The following is a 25,337-nucleotide window of genomic DNA, read 5'->3' on the forward strand; positions in this document are numbered from 1 at the left end:
AATCGAGACTAGTCAGATGCGAACTTAGTTAATCCAGCTGCTAAAAGTAGACCACCATCCTTAAACATCTTGGAGGTTAATTCATCAAGCCTTGCCACCCTCTCCCCTTTTAGATTACTTATAGCTTTTTCAACTTCACTAAGAGTTAGATGATTTACATCAATTTGCAATTCAGGTTGCTTGAAGATATTGGGTAACTGAAATGTGACTGAAGGTCAGTTGAACTATTCCCTCAAGTGTTCTACCCATCGATTCGATTTCCTGAACTGAGAGTGAATAACAGTCCTGTCCTTTTCTGACAGTTTCACCAACAGTCGGACTATTCTGAACACTTGTCTACTGTTACCTATCACTACTACATTTTCCATCTCTTCTGCTTCCTCTAAGCGTCACTGCTCATAATCATTGCGTAGGTTGTCTATCAGTCTATGTCTATGCAGCCTCCTCTCCTGATGGTGTTCGGAGCCAGACGGGTTGAGTCCGCGCATCGTTCAGTTCTGTAAAAACCGTTGAAATCCACTGATTTCGCTCAGTCGATCAATCAGTAGGAGCATAGATAGGGATAACGAAAAGGCAACGCCGTGTGTCCCTATCTTTCCAAGTTTTACTGTCGCGTTTAGTTGGATAGCGCACAAGCGGGTGTCTATTGGAAGCCAGTCTACCAGAGCCTGTTAAGCTTTCGAAATTGATGCTATACCTATACCAACGAGGCCACGAGAAGTAGCAGTGGGGTCTCTAGATAACCAAAGGATAAACCGTCCTGGTTCTTCATATTGACAAGGTGAGGTTAAGCGAGTGACTGTATTTGGATTCTGACTGAGTTTTTCTTAGACGCAGCATACATAGATAGTGCGAGATTCTAGAGTCCTAGCTAAAGTAGCCTGTTGTTCTATCTGATGTGAGATTCGAAAACTAAAAGCTTCAACATGTAGTATAGAGAGTGGTTTCGGGGGATTATGAATAACATTTCGTGGACTCAGATCATTAACATTGGTGATGCGTGATGATGAAGAGAAACGCGAAGGGTTAATTGTGGAGATGAATGAACTACCAAGAGGTGAGGAAGGGGTTTGATTGTGAACAGGATGATCTCGGGTGTTGATAGAGGTGTGAGAGTGATTTTCAATTCCCGGTTGCCTGCAATATGGAGGAATATTTTTTGAGGGTCCAAATAAAGGAGTTGAATTGATGGTGGTCTTAACAACTTAGAAGCGTGAGCGCAGACCCCAAGGGAAAAGTCCTTGATGCTGATCGCGCACAGGCTTTTCATGAGAAGTTTCTGATATGTTGGCTTCGCGCTTCAAAAGAAAGACAGAAATCCATAGTGTAAGGTGTGGTGTGACATTTTGAGGTCGACCTTTTCTAATCTCTTTCTTCAGTTGTGAGAAGACGAGATCACTGGAGTTGCTAGTTGTCTGAGAGAAACACTTTACTAGCTCCACACCCCTTTACAGTCAGCAGTACAACGTCGCCCTCGAACCTTAAGTTGCTGCTTTTAATCTTATCATTCTCCAACCAACCTACCTGGCATGGTATGACCTACAGAATCATGTATTCCACCTAAGATAGCCCGAGTGAGTCATCAGGAGAGGCAAGCCCGATCACCATTCAAGGTAGCGACTGTTGTTGGGTTTCCAATCTATCCCCACCTCTTTGACCGTTTTAATGAGAATCTAAACGATTAATACAGCCTCAGCTCTAGAGCTTAGTGTGACACCAACTCCGTCAGAACCAGACGAAGATGCCACTGGGTCCCCTGATAAACACACGAAACACGCATTTCAGATCGGTAGGTGGATAGCTAGTTTATAGTACTTTACTAGAGGCTTTTTAAAGTCGTAGCCAAACCTGTCTGTTTTCTTATGTGCATCAGTGTGTGAACGTTGAAAGAGGTCAGTTTAAATGGAACATGTGGTTTCAGAAAATCTGGTTCATAATGACCGAATATATGTTAATATGCCATTCGATTCATCAAAATCCTAGAGCACATGTGAACAATTGGTTTGTGATAAAGGTTTTCCAACTCCCCTAGGCGGATCTTTCTTATACACAAGCTCAGTTTGAGTGCTCACTATTCACTTTTCGTCTTCTCGACTCTGTAAATAACACTGCTGCGAGAAAAGAATGAGTAGGACTATATATGCGTGGTCATATGAGGCCACTCCAAGAAGGGAAGCGGGATTTCCCAACCTTCGGCAGTACCAGGGAATCTGGGGACTTATAAACACATTGACGATCACTAGGCCCATTATACCAACAGGTGCTTTTATATATTTACATTGTAATTGTTCATTACAATCCATTCTAAAGTTGTAATTATTTCATTTAAAAAAACATTACAAATGTCTATATAAATTGTTCAAGACATAAACAGGGTTTAAAATTTTATGTTGGCCTAACAAGATTTAAGAAATGAAGAACAAGATAGCAATTAACAACAGCCGAACAAGAACAGAGAAAGTTAAGAAACAAGCTGAATACGTAGAATCAAACAGGCAAGTGAAGGAGAACATTAAAGCCGACGAGCAGAAATACGTGGAAAAGCTAGCAACGACAACGGAAAATGATGCAAGAGGAAATATGAAACAACTACATGACACGACGAAGAAACTGACAGGAAGATATAGTAAGTCAGAGAGACCGATTAAGGACAAAGAAGGCAAGCCAGTCACTGAAATTCAAGAACAGAGGAGCAGATAGGTGGAATGCATCAAGGAACTGTTTAATAGACCATCTCCATTGAATCCACTGGATATCGAAGCAGAACCTACAGATATTCCTATAGATGTTACTTCAACAACAAGTGGTGAAGAAATTCTGACAATCGGACAAATCAAGAGTGGGAAAGCAGAAGGACCTGACAACATACCAGCCGAAGCAGTAAAGTCAGATATAGAAGTAACTGCAAAAATACTCCACGTTCTACTTAGGATGATTTGAGCGGACTGAAAGAATGATAACTCATCAAGATACGAAAGAAAAGAGATCTGAGCAAATGTGAGAACTATAGAGGTGTCACACTACTGTCAGTACCAGGAAAGGTCTTCAACAGAGTGTTGCCGACCCAAATGAAAGTTTCAGTAGACACCAGGCTTCAAGATCAACAACCTGGATTCCGTAAGGATCGGTCGTGCACAAACCGAATCATCATGACACTACCGAGCATAGTTGAACAACCAATTGAATGGAACATGTCGTTATACATCAACTCCCTTCATTGTGAGAAAGTATTTGACAGTGTGGATAGGAGAATATTATGTAAACTTCTTCGACACAATAGAGTAATTGAGAAAATCATCAACATCATTTGGAATTCATACGACGGAATACCCTGCGAAGTGGTGCATGGAGGGCAGCTGTCAGTTGCATTCCAAATAAGGATTGGAGACAGTCAAGGTTGCCTACACTCTCCCTTTCTTTTTCTTCTGATGGTTGACTAGATTATAAAGACCTCGACATGTGAGGGGAAGCACGGAATACAATGGACAGGTTGTATGCAACTAGACGATTTGGACTTCGCAGATGAACTAGCTCTTCTATCTCATACACACGAACAAATGTAGATGAAGACAACTATTTTAGCAGCAGCCTCTGCATCAGTATTCCTCAACTTACACGAGGCTAAAAGTAAGATCCTGAAACACAACATGGAGAACACCAACCTAGTCGCACTTGTTGGAGAAACTCTGTAAGATGTGGGAAGTTTCACATATCTGGGTGGCATCATCGATGAACGTTAAGAATACGATGCAGGCGTAAATGTGAGGATTAGCAAAGCAAGGACAGCATTCCCACAGTTTAAGAACATATGCCACTCAAAACAGATTGTCAATCAATACCAAAGTCAGAATCTTCAATACGAATATCAATACAGTTCTAATGTAAGCATCTGAGACTTGGAGAAATACTACAACCGTTACCAAAAACGCATGATAACCGATAATATATATACCAACGGTGTTTGAAATCAGAAGGCAATAAGCAGCGCTGACTACAGTTTATTAGCGGATAGCATGGATAACAAAGCTGCAAGCACACCGAGAGGATTTGAAGCAGAGAAGCGAATGTTTGTATGCGAGCAAATGCAAGGGCAAATTTATAGTCAAATCGAATCGATGCACAAATAGGAAAGGCAAAAGCTAACAATAGGCCCTGAGTACAGATATACGTGGAGAAGAGAATGATTCATCCACCGATATTCAAGGTATCAACATTTAAGCTAGAGAGAGGTATGCGTAGGCTGTTATGTGATCAAGCGTACACGTTTACACAGACAAGATAGTGATCATTATAATATAAATAAGTAGACGAGTTGTTACTGTCCGAATAACATTGTCCGTTAAGTAAGTTAATAAAATGGCATAACAAAAATTAATCACAATCGATATTGATTGTAGGAGAGTTGCTATAAACATATGTATTTACAAACAATTGTCTCCACAAGATACTGAATATTTGCTGACCGGATAGCATTAACAATAGCCTACTGTGTTAGAGAACAAATTAGGTTCCAGGTGAAGAGGAGGTGAATAGGATATACATTATGGAAATCACCAAGCTGTATTAACTTGAAATCCTGAAGGGAAACGGAAAAGAGGAAGACCAAAGAACACACTACGTCGGGAATCGGAAGCATACATGAAAACGATTAATAGCAACTGAAAAGGACTGGAAAGGATTGCTCAGGACAGAGTTGGATGAAGAATGCTGGTGATCGGCCTATGCTCCTCCACGAGGGGGGTAACAGGCAGAAGTAAAGTGAGTAAGTACATAACATTTCATGAAAAGTTAACAGACAATATATAACTTCTAATCATGTGTGTTACGTCATTACCATAGTAGTAAGGGAATTGAGAAAAGTAGTACATTTGATCGTGATCACGCAATCGATTGTTCAGTATTTTCGACCATCATTTAATCTGCAACTATTGATTAATCAAAGTCAATAGCTTAAATCCCATAAGCATTTATAATTTGACAAAATTATATTACTTCGGAACATTACTCTGTAAGGATTCAGTTTGTCATTTTCACGGTAAAACTGTTATATACAACTAATCAAAACCATCATTCATACAACTATTTACAATTTGCTACCCAACTGATCAGATAAATAACTATGTGCTGTAATGTATTTAACCTTTATGGTCTGACAACTATTTATATTATAAATTATGTTCTGCAATTTCAATGTTCATTTTTGAACTTTATATATACACTAACCTAGGTCACCAATAATCAGTTTTCAATACAAAATTCGAATAAGTTTACCATAATTACAGCAGGATTTTGATATTACCTAATGTAGTTCATTTATGTATATTAATAATACCTAATTATCTACCGGTTAGTGTATGATATTTTCATTATTCAATTTTATACAATTTAAAAGTTGATACAGACTGAAAAAAAAATTCAGTCAAACAACTATGTAATTAGTACCATTATCAGCAATCACTTTAATCAATTTGTATAGTAAACAAGTACAGACATAAAAATTTAGATTGTTCAATGTAGTTCATTGATGATATATGTAAAATAAACGAATTAGAATAGAATTAGCTAAAAACTAACTAATCACCTAAGAAAAATTAGAAACTTATTTTATACCATCCCACAGCACAGAGTTAAACTTATTTAAATTATGTATATAGGAAACATAGAATATTCATGTTTTGGTGTATACCTTTCATGTTATCTAATTCATGAAACTTCCTTTAAAATGCTAAATCCTACGGAATTAATTTAATCTTATAATTAATTTGTTTGAGATTACGAAATGGTCATCAGTTTATAGTTAATAGTCAATGTGTAACCAAAATCTTTTTACGTTCAATAAAGAACTCATTGTATGAATATACCAATCTATTTGTTGTTCACTTAACCTTCATCTGCCAATAACAGATATGTTATGAATTTAGGAATCATAGATTTCTTAAACAAATTATTGTTTGATATTTAACAGTGAGATAAATAACATTATAAAATACATTTTTTATGCAAAGATGGATAGTGACTAGCAGTGGAATCCAGGACGCATGTTTCGTCCTATTTGGGACTCGCTAGCTGGATGTACCTGCATCCCAGATTTGATGTTCACTCCGGGAAGATGCAAGTAAAACAACACCAAGTGAATATAAAATACACCATTTCATCCATATAATTAAACTTGAATAAAGAGATACGCTTGTACATGAGTCATTTCTGTCGTTTTTTCTTCAAAATTTCCTTCCTTCTAATTTTGAGACTAAACTTTCAAGTTTTCTTGCTTACCTGCATGTATTTCTATTTACTATAATTTGACAGAATGAAGTCACTTTCTTTGGTATACTATCCAATTATGTAACAGAATAACTTGATGAGAAGGCTGTTGAATGAATTAGGCATTAGATATTTTATTCAGGATAATAACGAAGCTCAGTGAAATTGTCTAGATTAGAGACGACAAAACCACCAAGAGATCAGTAATCATCAATTTCTTTTTACTTTCAAAATGCAGATGATGGACATTTTGACTATGAAGAATATCACACTAGCTCAAAGTGAAACCAATAAGTTAGAATTATTTTGCGACAAAGATATAAAAACCGATATCTATATAACGTGGATATAGACATCAAAACGTTATTCTTTCGATCAAACTGCTCTCGAAACTATCTAATTATATTTATTCTCATGAGATTATCTTAAAATAAAACCTGGACAAGATTGCCAGGCGAAACGTTGAATTTACTTCAAATTCATTCGCTGAGATTTTACAAATACATGCTTCATCTTTAATGTCTCACATCAACTCAGCGCCCAAATATTGTGAAACTATTTGATCAAATTTATACGAAAGTTCTTATTTATTAAAACTTTACCAAACTAACAAGTTATGCTAAAAATGGTCTGTGACCAAAATAAGGTGGATAAGCAAAAAAGAAATTTGACATAATAACATTGAACATGGGTTTCAGCTCCCTCGATGCCACTTGTATCAATTCCACCATAGCTTATTCTCTTCTCTGAAAATCTAGTGATAGTCTGTAAATAATAAGGAAATATTCAAAGAAGATATTAAGTGAAAAGTGGAGATACGCTTTTTGTGACGCCAAAAACAGGTGTAATTAATGGCTCACACATCACCGCTCTTTGGATACGATATATATTATGCAGACTAGTGACTTGGAACATTATTAGATGCAGCCAGAATTTATAATAAACGAGATCTTATTACAGTATTCCCATAAAAAACCACTGAGATGTTTTCGTTAGAGTAGTGAAATCTGCTTAACATTATTACTTGGACTGTAATTTTCTTTATTTTCACTCATTTAAAACTAAAAAACTATAGTTCTTCTGAGTGTATAACATATTTATTAATGGCCAACTTCATCGGATGTTTTTTATGAATTAAATATAGAATAGATGACCTTTAAATAAGCAATCACAAAGGCATTAAGTCGTTTGTTATTTATAGTTCATCACATGCTTGCAACTTCTTAGAATTTTACTATTAATACGACCAGTGAGCTCATAGTGTCATATTAAATTAAATCAGCGAAAATGAGTGATCTTTGTCATCATAGAGTTTACCAGATTAAAAAAAATACTCATTTCTAACATGATTTGTCTTTTTGCAAGTATTGATAAATTGACAGATTATAATGTTATCTAGATCATGTTATTAAAACAAATGAACATTTGAACTGATAATCTTTTTTCGATAATAATAACAGTTTGAGAGCATAATTTGAAGAATCAGGTTGTTCTATCTACAAAATTTTCCGGATGTAAAACGATGGGTTCAATCAGTAATCTAGAGAGAACTTTGACTAATTGTACTGAGGTTCCCATTGAAAATTAAATTATGATTGATGGGATCAGGATAGTTAGCAAGTGATATGTACTTCTGAGCAATATAAATAAAGTGAAAGAAATCGCTTTATTCATCACAGGCTGATGATACAACTCGGATCAAAGTAAGTGGAACGAGAATCGAACCTGTGACCTAGTGGTTCAAAGTTGAACGCCTCGACTTCTTAGCCACTGCTTCATAAAAAATCTGAATTCTGAGTCTTCGTAAGACCCTAAAGATTTCTTATTCGAACATTAAGCTTTATGATGAAATCTTAGATATTAAAGATAATAGAACCACTAGAATGACTTGTACGAAAGATTGAGGTATATATAATGTTTATTATTGAAAGATCAAGGTTTTTGTTCAGTTTACAATATACAAATCCTGAGTAAAATACGAAATAAATAGAAAACGTCCAGTTTCCTACAATTAGCATAACATGCTATCAAGCTATTCCAACGTCGACTTTACATAACTTTACTCTGACATCCGTATTTCAAATTTGTTATACGATCTCATAGCTTCAGCTTAGAATACGACTACCGTTTCGCGTTTACCTTCATTTCTAACATACTGACTCGTCGTATGTTATAATCGTTATTATAAATCTTTTCGTATTCAGAAATCACTATTTCTTTAAAGACTAACTGTAAAATTCCTCATCTAATTATGCTTGCTAATTAGTCAATGTAGTATTATAAACTAATTCATATAAAACAGTTAATTACTTTCCCCTACTAAAATTACTACTCATAACACTTTCAGCTAATTAAAAGTTGAATAAACATCGTAAAATGGATGAAATTCATATTTTCTATCATTCTAAATCTTATTGACACATGTGAAATGAGATCAGAAATTCTGACTTTACAAAATGTCCAAATGATATTCATTGATGAAGTGTAGAAAATTAGTACAGTGTAAACTATTATCAATAGAGGATGATAACAATATTATAAGATTGATAAAATATGCACATTAAAACAAAGATCTAAATGAATTACAAATGAACAAAAAGAAATAAAATAAATGGTAAATAATGAGAAGAGAAGAAATAAAGAAAGAAAATAAACTAGTCACATTCTAATTTTACACTTCAATATTGATAGGGTTTTTTTTGCTTTCGTACTTCAACCAGGTACAGGATCATTGATTTCTACTGCACCAAGACCTAGTTCTAATCGTTCTGTGTCATCATCAACTTCATCATCATCTAAATGTGATGTAGGACTGCTACGATTTGAACTATTTGCACCGGCACTTCGCAACGGTGTTGATTGTCCTGATAATGATGGAGATACAGGTGCTGAATATGGTCGACTAAGATGAAAACTATGAGTCGATAAAGTATCATCATTATTGTTAGATGTGAATAGTTCTGGAGAGAATCTCTTTAAAGCCATTAATCTGGCACGTTGATAGTACTAGATAAAAAAGATATATATGAAACGTACTAATAATTAACAATGTATATGAATTATAACACACTTCAAAAGTGTCAATACTTTATAGGACACTAACTTTGTTAATGACATTCAAACGATAAGAGTGATCCATAGATTTATTATGATAAGCATAATAAAAATTCTGTTTTTAAAGTCAACATCACGTTGATGAATTAAAAAAGAACAACCAAAACACAGGCACAAAAATCCATGTCTTTATATCCAAAAGAAGTATCCATGATATGGATGTATAGTTTATTAACACTAAAAAAAATTCATTAATAAAAACGATATATTACATCGGGAAATATTAAAATTAATTCTATCCTGTCTTCCTTATGTCCAGTCGTGTTACATTCAAAGGCTTAAAAAATATTATGGAATGGCGTCTAGAATTGGTCAGGAAAGTTCTACTCACTACCTTCTCGTGGCAAGGGTGTTGTTTACGAAATTGAGAGGATGAAAAGCGAATGTCCGGCTCTTTACCCGGATTGGTGGATATGGAGGATCCACCTAAAGGAGTTGGAAAACCCTGATTCCAAACCAATGGTGCACATGGGTTACAGGATCCCGAAAGAAACAAATGGCGTATGAACCAACTGTTGGTCACCGGCTACCATCTCCTTACATTGCTCCACTGCCTTGTGGATCAGACCTTCAGGTCGAAGGCTCCGGGTGTGGCCTCCTAAGAAAACCACCTGCTTCGGTTTGGGCACCCGGACAGTATCACAGCCCTCACACATATCAAATGAACAACATTCAAGAACTTTTACACTTACACAGGAAAGATTTTTCCAATCCAACAGTTCACTTAATCGCTCAGTACGATTTCTTAAAACAATACGTTGACGACGAGAATATTGACAGAACTCAACCAAATACTACAGAGAAATTAGAAATAAGGTATAAAATGAAAAAAAGATTTAAAGAAAAAATTATACTTATGATATATGTTTATATTCATATACTTTACAATTAAGAAAAACAACCCAGCAACCTGATGGACAACAGCCAACTCCCTTTTAAAATTAAGCTATCCATTTTAAATTGAAGAAATTTTCTATATATGCTGCCCATTAGGAAATCATATATTTATCACGAATGATGATTGAAGACACAACAACACGACTACAGTTGTTTGTCTTAGACGCTTGAAAGGACGCAGTATGAAAAACCAAATGGTCAAGAAAACATTCAACAGAATATGATGTTTGACTTTAATATTTTTTTCTCAAAGTAAGATGAGTCCAAACAACTTTGAAAGTTATTACAGAGTGCTATGTAGATTGTTAAATTTGAAGTTCTCACATCATAGGTTGACTTGGGTTAGACAATTATGAAAAGGTAATCAGTACTGGATAACTCTGAACACCTCTGAAAGTGATGACCGTATAGAAATACCTTGGTTAACTGTTGAACACTGTCTTCACAGCTTTGAAAACGACGATCAACAATGTATATTCCATACGATTTGGGATCTTCTACATGCTCTTCTATGAAGCAGCCAAATCCAGAAAGATTTGTTGTTACTGATGGAATACCCATTACGGTGCATTCAGCTTAAATGAAAAAAAGCAATATACAAGAATATTGAATAATTACTACATAAAAATGCACCAAATTATGTCATTTTTAAGTATCATAATAACGAATGAGACTTTCGTCACTACAGCTCATTAAACACACCATGTGTTCTAAAAAGGATGAAACGAGCTTCTTGGGCTCCACTGTTAATCACCATTCAACTCAACCTACTATACTTGTAACTTAATAGGAACACCGATGCGATCCATAAGGGACAAGCATATGCCGAGAAAAACTGATCAGTTCCAATCTTAAACATCAATGGAAAGGTGAAAACAACCAATGAAACGGAATAATTATTTGAGCTTTTAGCTTGGCTGAAACATGACATTAATGTTATTTGCTGTATTCAATTCAATAACATTAATTCAAAACATTAACAGATTGTAACGTTTGTATTCAAGAAATATATACTGCAACTTTTCAGACAAAGAACAGTTGACGCTGACATTGGTTTTCCATAATTATTTCACTATCAGGCTGGTAGACACTTTCTAATGAAAGAAAGAATAATAACTAATTCATTAATTCTAGTTATACTAATTCTTAAAAGAAAAGTAAACAAATTATAGGGAATAATCGAAAGATTAAATGACTAGCTGTTAAACTAAGATTTGTTAGTAAAATTCAGACATCAGACAAATAAAATCAAACCTGGTGTATAACCCCATGGTTCATAATATGATGGGAAAACACCTAAATGACAGCCTCGAACAAATTCTTCATAATCCATCGGTAGTAGTGGATTGGTAGAACTTAAGAATTCAGGATGGAAAATAACCTATCAGTTGGAAAAACAAAACACAAATTATATACATACACATCATACAAAACAGAATTCAGAAATAAAACAGTTATGATACATGATTTCTTTAATATTTTGTAACATCTTATCGACAAGTAAGTCATATGACAACGGTTTACCTTATATAGAACAAAATAAAAATGTAATCATTCGATGTAATAGTTGGGAAAGCCTAAGTAATTTTAGAGTATCAAGAAATATAAGTTTACTGTAATTAAAGATGGGATGGTTTATTTCTGAGCAGTTTCCTCTGGACGTAATAATCAGGAATTTAATGAAGGCCTTCAGTGTTCCAGATTTGCCACCGAATACACATGGACGTATTCAAGAATACATATTTGATCTTTCAGAACATCTAATCGTTATAACCAAAATGGAAAGAGCTGTGAGTATTTCATTAGGCGTAACTGTATATGAAAAAACTGTACCATTTATGTAGTACCTCAAGATGATTTTCAGTCAACTGACTTTCAATATCTTGAAAATTAAAATGGAGTTTAAAAATAATAACACAATAACAAATGGTTTACTTTAACACGATCATGACGATCATTAAATAACTGACACCGGCGTAAGTTACACAGAACTAGGTCGATATTATCTTGAACAACATTGTGTGTACAAATAGGGGGCAAATTATTTCGTTGTGTTGCATATATACAACGTTTAAGACGAAATACATCACCCTGAAAAACAAATATGAGTTGATTAGATGGTTACATACAAAAAATGACTGTAAAGCAAAATATACCACAACATCGAAGGAACATTTATAACCATACCTGAGTAAGTATATCAGATCCTTGAGGAATAAGCCCTCGAAGACACACTTCAAATAACCTATGTCCCATTTCACTTTGAATTGAATTCACTGTTTCACGTAGTTGTTTTACAATAGCTTGTGCACGAAACGAATCCACGTTAAAACTATTCGTATGAGCTGGAAAAATGAGGAACGCTACGACAGTGACATCAGTTTGTGCTTGCTAAGACAAAAGAGAAAGAAGTTAAGAGGACTTGTAGTATGATATTCAGTTATAAAGCTCGTAAACAAATTACCTTTGCAAAATGAAAAAGAAACGTTTCATGAATCTTATTGCACATTTTATTAAAATAGTCGGTCGCTTCCAACCAAATAAGCTTCGTGAAAAATCATAAGTTCTTAAGTAATAATGTGATGTTCTAGATATAGTAAAGTTTTGACGGTTTGACGATTGTACAAACAGATGTCAAGTTTAAAATTCTCGTGTACTCTTAATGTCGACTCACATATTTTTGCCTAAATAATCCCAGAGAAGAATGGAAAAATTCACCACATACTTAATACATTAATCGTAATACTATGAACATATTTTTTCCTTCCGTCTCCATACTTTTTCTTTAAAGTTAGTCTTTTATCTTTAATAATTTTTCCTTTTCGTACTACTATCATTTTATTGACTTCTGCTGAACAATTCTATTTATGTTTAGGCTCCTATTGCAGCTAACATTATCCACTTTTTCTCTTCTGGTCTTGTTGATTTCTCTATGTCACAACTTGGATCAATACACATTCGTATCAGGTCTATGATTAACGGACTAATGATAGGAAACTGTTCACATATTGCTATCCTAATATTTTTTCTTATAAAGTTGCATAAAGATCTGGACCGATATGTTGCTGTGCAAAATGCTATAGCGAATACATGATTTTAATAGTTGTATTCATGAGTCGATCTAAGCTAGAACACCACTGGAAATTTGGAAGCACCGGACGGCCGTTTCATTCTAGTATGGGACTCCTCAGCAGTGCGTATCCACGATCCCACACGAAGAACTCAAACTCAGGACCTTCGACTTCACGCGCACGCCTAACCTTTAGACCACTGAGGAGTCCCATACTGGAACGAAATGGCCGTCCAGTGCTTCCAGCATATCAATGGTGGTTCAGCTTAGATTGACTCGTGAATTCAATTATTAAAACTACTACAATCTCTGCAAATCCCCATTCTGAGAATACATGGTTGTAGAAAAAGAGGCTAATTAGATAAAAACATCATGAGTAAGAATAATAACACTACTTTTTTACTGCATAAATAAAAGATGAACCTGGAGATAAGTAGAAAACATAATGAGATGTATGAAAACATGAATTGGCGTCAGTTAGTCATATAATTCCAGGTTTTTTTCGGGCAAACGATTCGAGAAAGCGATCATTCAATAACGGATCCAAAAGTTAATTAAATTTTGGTGGTGAATGCTTGAGAAAATTCCTTCAAATTGTTCAAGATAAATCGTAATTTTTATACCTGTTTTTAAAACCAGTAAGCGTATTGCACAATATCTTTTGATTCGTTTTATCACCATTCAAAGACAGAAAGCTGACTATCATCGAGCATTTAAAATGATAAATACTCTGATCTCTTTGTTTTTTTTTTAGATAGACAATTAGAAACATTTAATGACAATGTAAATTATCATCTTCAATGAATGAGTCCAGGAAACAAAATTGCCATGTTTATGATCATACATGGATTTTAGTTTGTTTTAAAATAAATTTAAACTCTATGTCATCCAGAGGTTGAAAATGTCTATTAGGCCGTCAGTTATACAGTTATAAATCGCTTGGAATTGTTATTATTGCAACTAAATTCAATAAACTGATACGTAACAAAAAGATGGTGGATTGAAACAAAAATCTTCATTATGGATAATATGTATAGTTAAATAACTTTAATATCAACAATACTAGCATACTTTTAAATGATGATTAAGACGAGCCAGTGACTCGATAAATATATCAGCTCCTTTATTCTGGAATTCGTAACGTCCAGCAATGAAAAAATACAATGTTTTGTCCAAATCAAAATCATAATGTCTGAAAAAAACAAATATTATGATTTGGTTCAGAAAAATCTTTAAAAATCAACAAAGCTTATTTATCAGTTATGAAGACCATCAACTAACCCATAAAAATGTCCTTGAATAAATTGATTCAGCTTTTCTTTAGCCAATGCATGACGATTTTGAAATTCATGAAGTGCAGCAAATTTAATAACATTAAGACCATTTGGAGTGATGATGTCTGGTTCTCTTCGCAAAAGAAACTTACTTTCCAAGCCGGTAATTTTACTTACAGTTGTAAATACGTGTGCACAATGAACGGCCGCACGTTCAAGACAATAACGATGATAAATATTTCGATCGCCAGCTTCCTGTAAGAATAAAAACAATTAATTATGAATAGTTTACAAGAATTTCTAATTTTCGGATTTCTGATAGTCAATTAGGAATCGTCTGTCATCTTTTATTCTATATCTTGCTTTTGTGTCATTTTTCATTACTGTTTACTTTCTCTATATATGCTGTATTCAATACTTAATTCCATTAATATTAGGTGTTTAGAAAACGGATACACATCATTCTGTAACTGAAAACTACGCTGAAGGACTGAAACACCGCACTACAAGCTGTTTGCAGTAATACAAATCGTCACGTCAAAGTTTACGATGGACTGAAATATCAATTTGGAATACAAAACAAAACGCGCCAACAATGTTTTTATTTGATATTTCTATATTTTCTTACAAATAGCTTTTTCTTCAAGTAATTTTTCAGAGATCGCTTTCATATTTGAAGACTCGCAAATTCTCAAAATAGGCAGATAATACAGTTCTGTCTGATGAAAATTCTCCTAAAATTCAAAGTTCTAAAGGCCTTGAATGACAAAGTATGAGAAGAGTCTCTCAAATTAAATATGATGTAACACTTTACAACCAGGTAGTCAAGAAGTTTAATTATAGCTATGTTCGAAACCGTAATATTTATATCAAACGTACGGATAAAAAACTTTGGAGCTACAAAAAAAGAAGTCCCTACAGATTGCTAATTTATTCCATTTGTAGTACAGATGATACGTTCGTTTGGTTTTTAAAGCCCAAGTTCTCTGAGAAATATTTTATTCTATATTTGCTTATAAAAAGTGGAAATGTGGCCTTCAAAAATAGCGTACAGGGATAAGTTAAAAATATTTGAAACATAGATAGCCTTGACAAATTGCTTGGGTATGGGTAGCATCATTGAGTAATACACATGTTTGCCACAAACTTGGCAAGTGTTTTGAAAAGCTTATGACTTGTATAATACATCTCAACGATTTTCTGTTATGCTTAGCTTTGCTAGTTGGGATAGAAGAGAAATATATAAATACGCAACGTACGTCAGAAGTCTATGAAGTTCTTGGTTAATGATCTGAGTTCAATAAGGACACGTTTACTTTTTAAAGTTCATGGAACACTAAAAAGATATAGCTCAGAATTAGTTGGTATTCACATGTACCAATCTATTGAGTTTCTCCAAAGTTATGAACATTATATCATCATATACCTTTCATTCATCGATTTCATTGGTTAATTAGTTTATTTTTTCCTTCAGAAGTTATTTACTATTCTCGGTATTATTATTTTTAGTAATTTGTTCCTTTTCTCTGGTTTATTCCATGTAGACATATGGATATAACGTGCAATAACTTGGATCGATTAACATTTGTAAGAGGTTGTTTATGTCCGTCTATCCGATTTGTACTGATTTTAATGGTATTTTACGGACAGTTTGACCTTGAGGGAGGTTGAAAAAGTGCTGGTCAAAGATTTCAAAGTAGATTTAAAATACAAGGAAATTTGTAAACACAATTTCATTTCGTCATCTCAGAAACGCTGTCTTGAAAAGATCTGGATAGCAAGTAATCTGATGAAAAATTTAGTTATTAGCCCCTGACACAATAATATTAAACACAACATACTGTTTCATCATAGAAACAGTGCCGAAGCATAACAAAGGATCAGTACAACAATGCAAGAGGCAGAAACCCATGGCTTTTTTCGTATTTAAGAAAAATAAGGAAACACCATATGATTTTGAAAATTACTTTAGCTAAGTTTTCTTAAATGATGACTTAAGAAAAATGTATGATGGTTCGTAAACACCAATTTTTTCCGTATGTTTGATAGCGGAGCTGCATTCTCAGTCTCTTTTTTAAAAACGTTCTACTTTGGTAAGTATGATCTAAAATTACGAAATGCTTCTGTTGATCAGAAACATATTTAAGATTGAAGTTACTATAAAACATACAGAATTACAATAACTTGGTTCCATTTTTAAAACCGATAGATAATTTATTGTAGCTATTCATATAATTTTAAATTATGGTACTAGAATTTATATGCTTAAATTTGAATCATCAACTTGTATAATTAAATGATTTTTTCTACAATATGTATATGTATAATTATCTTGTAAGGTACTTCAGTCACCGAGGATGATTCACAGTTTTACAGCATCCGCCAAACAGTATTTTATTGGTTCGACCGCTCAGTTGTGGGATAATATGATCAATGTAACCGTGGTATTCATAATCATACTGGGACAATAGTCCCACATCTCAAACGTGATATAGTTACTATTTTAAATTCTTTGCCTTCAGTTTCTAAAAATATGTTATACTCGACTGCCAGATCCTCATATCCCTAACAAGCAATAATAGTTTGACAACATATACATCGAAGTGTTAGTCTGACTATCTATTTCAGTTGCTTTAAGTTAATCCTCTTGTGGAGAAAATAAAACAAAAGAGAATCATGAAATTGCAAGACATTAACTTTTAACGATGAAAATGAACATTAGAATGAACCATTTAGTGGTGAAACAATATGCGAAAAACAAGAACAAACCTTATCTAGATCAAAATCCGAAAGATGGTTATATAAATCAACAGAGGAAGCACACAAGTAACGACCCAAAAGTGTTGCATGTGTAGTGAACACAGTAGCAACAGGAAGGTGACGTATACGCGTAAATACTAAACCAATGCTTGTAAGCCACTCATGAAAGTGTGCAATAATTGGTGGTTGAGGGTCAGTTTCTAGTTCTCTGACATTTTCAGCAAACTAAAAACATAAATAAAATCACAATTACTCAGAATTCATGGCAAGCGTGATGAATTAGCTTTGCTGACCTAAGCTACAATGCAAAACGAAGACATATTCAATTGATTACAAATTAAGTGGATATTCGTAGGTATCACCAAAAACAAATACTAAGAGTAAATTAGACAGATTTGAGTTTTTTTTAAATACTATGAATATAACGAACAAGTAGTTTTCTAATAATTAATAGTTATAGCACAAGAGATGTGAAACATTACATTTTTCGAGCCAATCATTGCTAAGTCGTCGGAATCAAATTTTTTATTTGCTGATAGCCACTTATACTTCTTCCTTGAGATCCATACTGAGTTTTTATGTTGTCTAACTACGTTTAACTGGTGAACTATTTAGTAGAAAAGAAAATATTCTCTTGTTTTGTATTAAGAGGGATCCAGTTGAAACATCATGATTACAGCAATTTGTGAGAACAGAAATGAGGGTAGGACTTAGGGTTTTTTATATAGATATAGTTACTCCTTGAATACAGATTAAGTTGAAGAAGAAATGAAGATGATCCAAACATCCGGCCCTGCTTATGAAGGTCACTATGTCTTTACTTTTATAACTAACAACATTTGAAGGCTGTCTTCATATCAATAAAAAATCATCTAGTAATATCCGGTTTCCTATCATGGAACGTCACAACCTCAACATTCCTCTTCAACTTTACCATCGATGACATTCTGGAAACAGCTCTGACGAATGTAAGTAATGGCGGTGTAGATGTGTTGCATGGAAAAAGACTTCTCGACCTTGAGTATGTGGATGATATCGTTTTACTGTGCGATAATGCCCAAGCAATGCAATCCGCACTTAGTTGGCAATCAGTGTCCGTAGCTACGGTATGTGCTTCGCACCTTCGAAATGCAAAGTACTTCTACAAGACTGATAGGATTCTAATCCTGTTTTCACCCTGGATGGTGAACAGACAAAAGTAGCCGAGAAGTTCGTGCATCTAGGTAGCTGCATAAGTGCTGGTGGTGGCCTGAGTGATGGGATAAATTCACGTATAGTGAAAGCCAGAGCGGCTTATGTCAATCTGGGCCATCTTTGGCGCCTTCGTGATGTCAGTCTGGCTGTAAAAGGTCGGATCTACAACGCGTCGGGGAGAGCGGTTTTACCCTATGCTTGTGAAACCTGGCCTCTCCGAGTTGAGGGTGTTAGACGACTCTCTGTGTTTGATCATCGTTGTCTACAAAGGATTGCTGACATCCAGTGGCAACACCATGTTAGTAATCCAGAGGTTCGGCATCGTGTGTTCGCGCACAGAGACGATAATGCGATTGGTGTCACCATCCTGAAACACCGACTTCGGTGGCTTGGACATGTTCTACGAATGTCATCCCAGAGGATCCCACGTCGAGCATTATTTGCCGACACCGGGACTGGTTGGAAGAAGCGGAGAGGTGGTCAGTGTATGACATAGTGTCGTGGTATGAAAGAAAGCTGCAAAGGGCTGGCTTCTGTTGGACCTTCACGACTCCCTGGTTGGGGTCCGAGAGATGGTGCAACACAGTGGCTAGAGACGTTATCAGATACGGCTCAGAATAGAAGCCAGTGGCGATCCTGCTGTAACCTTCTTTTACTTTCTTCATAAAAAGTGGTTGTATCTTCCTTAACTGAAAGAACTCTTTCTGGCTGTACCTTTCCGTTTCCCACATTATTATTGTTATCAATATTTTTATTATTATTAACACGTTACCTTACACTAATCTGTGGTCGTTATTGTTCTTTTTTTCTTTTTTTTCCTTATACGCATCTTACCTTCTCTCTTCTCTTCATATTCTCATTGTTTTGTGTGGCGCATATATATTTGGTGCCCCCTTGTATCAATATTTATGTGTTCAAATAAATAATCTACCATTACGATTAATGCATGACATTATCCATATATACATTAATTTTAGAATAGTAAATAAGAATTTCGTAAACTAATCAAAAAGCCTTAACAAAAAACACCTTATAAAAAGAAACAAATATTGTTAAACCGTCTTTAGTATTTTATAAAGAACTGCTCACTAGCTTCGTACAATCCGTAAAAGTCATTACCTGAATTATTTCCATTTTTCACGATGCATAATAGATCTGTGAAACAATGTTTATTTCTAGTGTATTCAGAAATCCTTACTAGAAAGTTAGTTGCAAGATTCAAAACCTGAGACAGACTTTGGTGACAGTTAGTTAACTAATATAATTTCAGAAATATGCATCTACAACCATGTTAAGCAATAATATAAACCAAGCCATAGTACTTTGATCGATAGAAAGATGGGAAAACTTCAAAAATCTTGGTAAGAATCATCAATTAATAAATCACTTTAAATTCTGTGAATAAGATTATTGTTATCATTTCTATCACAGTCGGTCTGTGATTATTTAAAAGTACCTCCTAAACGTTATCAGTCAGTCATTTGTAACGTACAACCTGGAATTTACATGAATCAGTCAAAGTTGGTGTATCGAATCAGCACAAAGAGATGAAACCACCACAAAGAAAACCAAAATAGAATTTTTATCAGTGACAGTAAAACAACATTAGACAGAAACTTTAATCTGAGAGGAGTGAATAAATTCACAAAGCAAAACGATATTGAATAATTTCCGAACCTATAATCTAAAGGAAGATAAAGAGTAAATATACTTACGTCACTGCTGCCGATTCTGAGCCATGCCACGAAACATCACAAATGACTGTCTACTACGCATGTGTAGACCTCAACAAAATAACCTGCAATTTTCAACATATCCTAGTCAAGAAGTCAATGACTTCATGGACCGATGTTACATTTGATTTGGCCGTCCCTAGCTATCTTCCAATCCACTCCCCATTTCAATCAATATTGCTTAGTGACAACACATTTTACATTAAATAAGCTTTATCTAAACCAAATTAGTAACATCAATTCGTTTGTGTAGAATCACACAGCGTACATGACTAAAATTTTCAAATTTCTTACCGATACAGTGAAGATAACCATATATAATGAACTTCAATCTGATACAAATTCACTTACTTCTTTCAAAAACCAGGCAACAAGTGCTCCAAAGATGACGGCATCATTACACTCAGTATCATGGACCGGAATCCCAATATTACAAGATTCCCACAGTTCTTTCTTCCAAGAATCGATGCGCCAAGCTGATGATCCTATGTCAAACAGAACAACGTTGGGATAGCCCTCAATAAGCCACCGACCAAAAACTACCTGTAAACAATGGGTAAACATTGAATGGAAATATAGAAGAAATACATGACTACTGCCATAATTATTGTTAAAATTAGTTTTCAAGTGTGGACGTAGTGGCTAATTTGCCTAAAAAGTTACTCGTTTTAAAAAGGGACTCATTGACTCAAAACCGTTTGAATATTCATGTAGACTACTATGGACGTTAACCCAAATAAGTGGTTTATCTATTTTACCAAAATCTAAGATAATCACTCGAATACAGTACGGATTTAAAAAACTAGTTTGAAAAAGGAACCCTTTGACAAGATCTCATGCTCGCAGAGTTTATAACCCTCTGACAGAGTTGAATTAACTGGACAAGGTAATACATAGACACACTACTATTAGAAATAATTGATAGCCTAATATCTATAAATAACCTGAAGAGTAAAATCGAAGCAGTTAAGTTAAATTACACAATTACACATAAATAATTTTGAAGTAATTTAAAGGTAACTATAATTCTTAAAATCATCACCTGCTTTAACGGAACTATCAAACCTATAATTCCTATGTTAAATAAAACACTGCAGGGCAAACCAGTTAATAAGGCTACATTTATGAACAGAATGGTGACTGAGGAATAATCCATATATTCTTAGCTTAAACATTAATAGTTTGAATTACCAATGTCGATGGGATACTTTTATAGAAACCAAAACCTCTCAAGTCAAACAAAAATTGATAGAACTTAAGTTCCAAATGTAAAATGACACGATGTCCATTCATTCGAGGAAAAAGGATAAGATCATACACACATGTTCCTTTATAACCTTAAAGATCTCCCTACTCAAGATAAGAAAACGAATGTAAAGACAATATAACATCAAAATGAATCAACAAATCAAAGTATTCTGATAAAAATATATAGATCTCAGTAATAGCATATAAAATCATGTCTAAAGGAAGAGAAAAATTTTGTTCAAAAAGTCTAGAGTAATGTGATGAAAGTTTCAATTGAAAGCAGAAAAGGGGCGTCCGATAACAATGTGTAGGAGCCATTATTCTTACATACTGGAAATCTAAACGAACCTCAAAAAATCAATTTATTTGAGTAAGTTTAATACAAGAACTTCAGCCTCTTTTATAAGGAACTTCGAAAAATTGAGAGTAAGATTATTTACAAATTTTAGCGATATCAGGTCAGCCGAAATTATAGAAGTGAGTTATATAGTGACATCTTTACTGAAATTTAGCCAACCCATTCCAAATTGTCAAAATTTATAATTGATCTTTGTGTTTATTCACAATAAACAACGCAAATCCAAATTCGATATGATAATCAGCAGTGATTTTATGCTCTTATTTTCTACCTGCTAACTGAGGTGAGGCGTTCAAGTTTGCATAGGGAATTTTTCTTTAAAGGGTCATCAGAAGAATAGTTTACATTCACGTTTATTTAGTCATATAATAATTAATTCAATGTCAAAACATATTGTCAATTTATTCTGTTAAAATCTCTTCTCATTTCAACAAAATCGTATATTCCATAAAATTCCTCATTCAATGGGCCCGAGGATGATAAATATTTTTTGATCTTGGAATCTGAATTGAGTTCTCAATAAGTTGTGTTTATCGGGCTTTCAGCCTTGATCTTTAGGTAGATTATACAAATTCAGGGTCACTCTTATAATGATGATTTCCGGGATCTTACAGTTTCGCGGTGTCAATAAAAGGAATACGAATACCTTGAAATTTCGGTATGTATAGTGATGAAAATTTCTTACGATTATTAGACATTCAGGAGCTTGAAATGAGAAAGATGAACAACAAAACTGAATTAGCCAAAAAGTGATTATCTTGACAGTCGGTTCTTGATATAATATGAAACAAGACTAATCCTCAGAACAAAAAAACTAATGGCTAATCACATATACTACATTTTAAGCATTAGATAACTTTACGTACCGATTGCATGATTACAAACCATCTCACTTTCGCACCGAACAAGAGAATTACAAATGATTTCCTATTATGAGTTCGACACTATGAACAAATTTTATTTGCGATGACTAAAGAACAAAACTGCTTTGTAAACAACCAGATAAGCAATATTAGGCAACATTTAATAAGTAGCTAACGAAATATTGTTAGTTTTAATAACAGCTTAGCAAATAATGATGAGCTTTTAACATACATGTGATCCTGCAAACAACTTCAACTGGACAGATGACCACATAACTAAGCAAAGTCAGTACGGTTTAATATAATACATTTTCAAGTGCCACATTTGTTGGAACAATTTTCCATGGACACCAGGTGAATAAGTTTTCAGTGAACAAAACTCTTATGGTCAAAATAAACTTTCCACATAGATAAATAATTCCTCGTTGATCCAGTAAATGTACATACTTAACCATAAGTGGAGTTTGTGGCATTATTATAGTTTTATTATCTATCATTATATTCCAAAATATCAACTATTTCAAAGTGATGTTCCCGAATAAAAATGACTTGTGATAAGTTAAAAACCATTTAGACGAAATCAGGCATTTGTTTTTAAAATAGAATTGAAAGGTAAGTATAAGATTTTATTTTTTAATAAGATAAAAGTGTCCATGGTGAGTGGTAGTTTCAGGTAAGTCTAAAATCTATGAACAAACCAATCAAATTTAAGATAAGGTCTTGAATTTTGGCGCAAAATTAATTTAATTATTTGGATAAATAGGGTTTTGGCATTAAAGTCGATATCAGTTCGTGGTGAAAACCATAAATCTAATTCTTAACCTTATCTATCAACTGCAAATATTAATCCTGATTCCTCACACTGGTTTATAATCCTCATTTAGCTTTAATATGTAGGTGAATATTCTCATGGTCTTTTCAGCGTCTCTCAAAAGTCGTCTATAAATTGTAGTCTTACCGCGTTTCAAATTTAGAGAACCTTGGATAATGATGAGTTTCGTACTTCTCTATGAGACACAACTTATATAAAATTATAATGCACAGGATAACCAGCTGAATTGGTATGAGACAGGAAATTATTTTAATTGTACGGACTTCAGAATATAATAGCTATAAGTCATAGACACCGATTATGTAGAGCTATCTCAAGAGAATCAGCAAAACCACAGAATAACTAGAACATAGGAATAGCTTTGTCTCGAACAGCAGATGAATCATACCAAAATTCACTCACTTTTGTGCCATGCTCACGCATGGCTTTAACAGTACGCTTCAATGCCTCATTTGTTGGCTCTGCAACATCTACTTCAGTCCTCATGCATACTTCATTAAGTGGGCCAAATAAAATATAACGGTCACCCAACTCCTCTACAGCAGATGCAGCCTTAGTACGGATGACAGTATATATTCCACCAACTAGAAGAAAAAAGTGATACTCAATGAAGTCATTTTGATAAGGTTAGAAATAAAACTTAAGAAAAGTAATACTGACAAAACTTTGACCTTTATTGACCACCTCCCAAGCCACTTCGAAAACATATTTGCGTTGGTATACTTCAGGGTTTATTGATTGTATCAAGTCATCAGATATCAATGAGTCTCGATTATACCGAGCAACACTTGCTTTCCTTCCAAGAGTTGACATAATTCGCGCGATGCGTTCGTGACCCCCTAAATTAACTCTTTTAAGTTTAATAGCGTATTTAAACAAACTTATGCAGTGAGTTGCAATTTAAAGAAATGATAATTCTTTCAATACAAGCTATGATTCATTTGTGTCTTGTGTTAACCATGACTATATTTCCGAATTTACCTGTTGGTTGATTACAATGAGCTAGATTATTATTCCGTCATTAACGGCATGGTTGTTGATGTGGTGAATAGCGATAGTTGTAGAAAAGCAATTAAAGGCGAATTTGAATCTCTGTTTCACAATATGGTGTTAAAAAGCGTTTAAATCTTTAATTTCTTTGGACAAATCACTTTTGAAACCATCAGGTTGCGCTTCTTTTTGGGAATCAAGTCTTTCTTATCAGTTGAAAGACTTGAGGGACGAGATCAGTGCACTCGATTATACGGCGTACGGTTGAGGTTTTTGAAGTCACTTACTGTCGGACGTTTTTACTGCCCTCTGATGATTTTTTTAGAGTCTGTTTGTCATTGTTTACGTGATAACAGAAGTAAATTTAACGTATGGGTTCCGTGGGATGGTGAAGATCTCAGAAACTTTTTATTTTAGAAACGATTCATAAAGAGGAGCTGCTACAGACATTTATGGGACTCTACTGTTACGTCATATAGATAAAATGGTCAAATAACTCCAAGCCAATTATTCTATACTAGGTCTAGTAGTTAAGTGGAACTGGTAGGTAATTCATATCTACCTTAATCACAAAGCCTACAAGGCCTACATTTTCGTCTTAGTGAGGTATATCTCTGTCCACTTTGTCAGTACTTCTTTTACCTCATCAAAATCACTGATGAAAACATGCTACATCTTTGCAGTCTGACATTTACTCCCACAACTGGTAAGGTGTCTGTTCCTGAGGCTGAACGGTTCCTAAG

General features: G+C 34.3%; 2 protein-coding genes across 3 annotated transcripts in view; one reads left to right on the forward strand and one right to left on the reverse strand.

The window, feature by feature from the left end:
- Positions 1-8,633: 8,633 nt before the first annotated feature.
- Positions 8,634-24,465, reverse strand: GYS1 (glycogen(starch) synthase). Of its 2 annotated transcripts, XM_051213107.1 has the most exons (12): positions 24,265-24,465; positions 24,007-24,188; positions 20,655-20,846; positions 17,386-17,601; positions 14,624-14,871; positions 14,414-14,534; positions 12,460-12,663; positions 12,208-12,363; positions 11,527-11,653; positions 10,690-10,847; positions 10,068-10,169; positions 8,634-9,267 (listed from the first exon to the last, which is right to left on the reverse strand). In XM_051213107.1, exons 2-12 carry the CDS (start codon positions 24,088-24,090, stop codon positions 8,974-8,976), a joined length of 1,902 nt encoding a protein of 633 aa, XP_051069051.1. In that variant the 5' UTR covers positions 24,091-24,188; positions 24,265-24,465; the 3' UTR covers positions 8,634-8,973. The 2 variants fall into 2 exon arrangements, with proteins under 2 accessions (XP_051069051.1, XP_051069050.1); XM_051213106.1 differs by having other exon boundaries at positions 14,414-14,871; positions 24,007-24,465.
- MS3_00005087 (uncharacterized protein) overlaps positions 22,108-25,337 on the forward strand; it is a 54,284-nt gene continuing 51,054 nt past the window's right edge. Inside the window, exon 1 of the mRNA XM_051213108.1 lies at positions 22,108-22,299. The gene's annotated coding sequence lies outside the window, so the exon portion shown is untranslated. The remainder of the gene's footprint in view (positions 22,300-25,337) is intronic.

The sequence above is a fragment of the Schistosoma haematobium genome, chromosome 3 (genome assembly GCF_000699445.3).
Source record: "Schistosoma haematobium chromosome 3, whole genome shotgun sequence".
NCBI classification, from domain to species: Eukaryota; Metazoa; Platyhelminthes; class Trematoda; order Strigeidida; family Schistosomatidae; genus Schistosoma; species Schistosoma haematobium.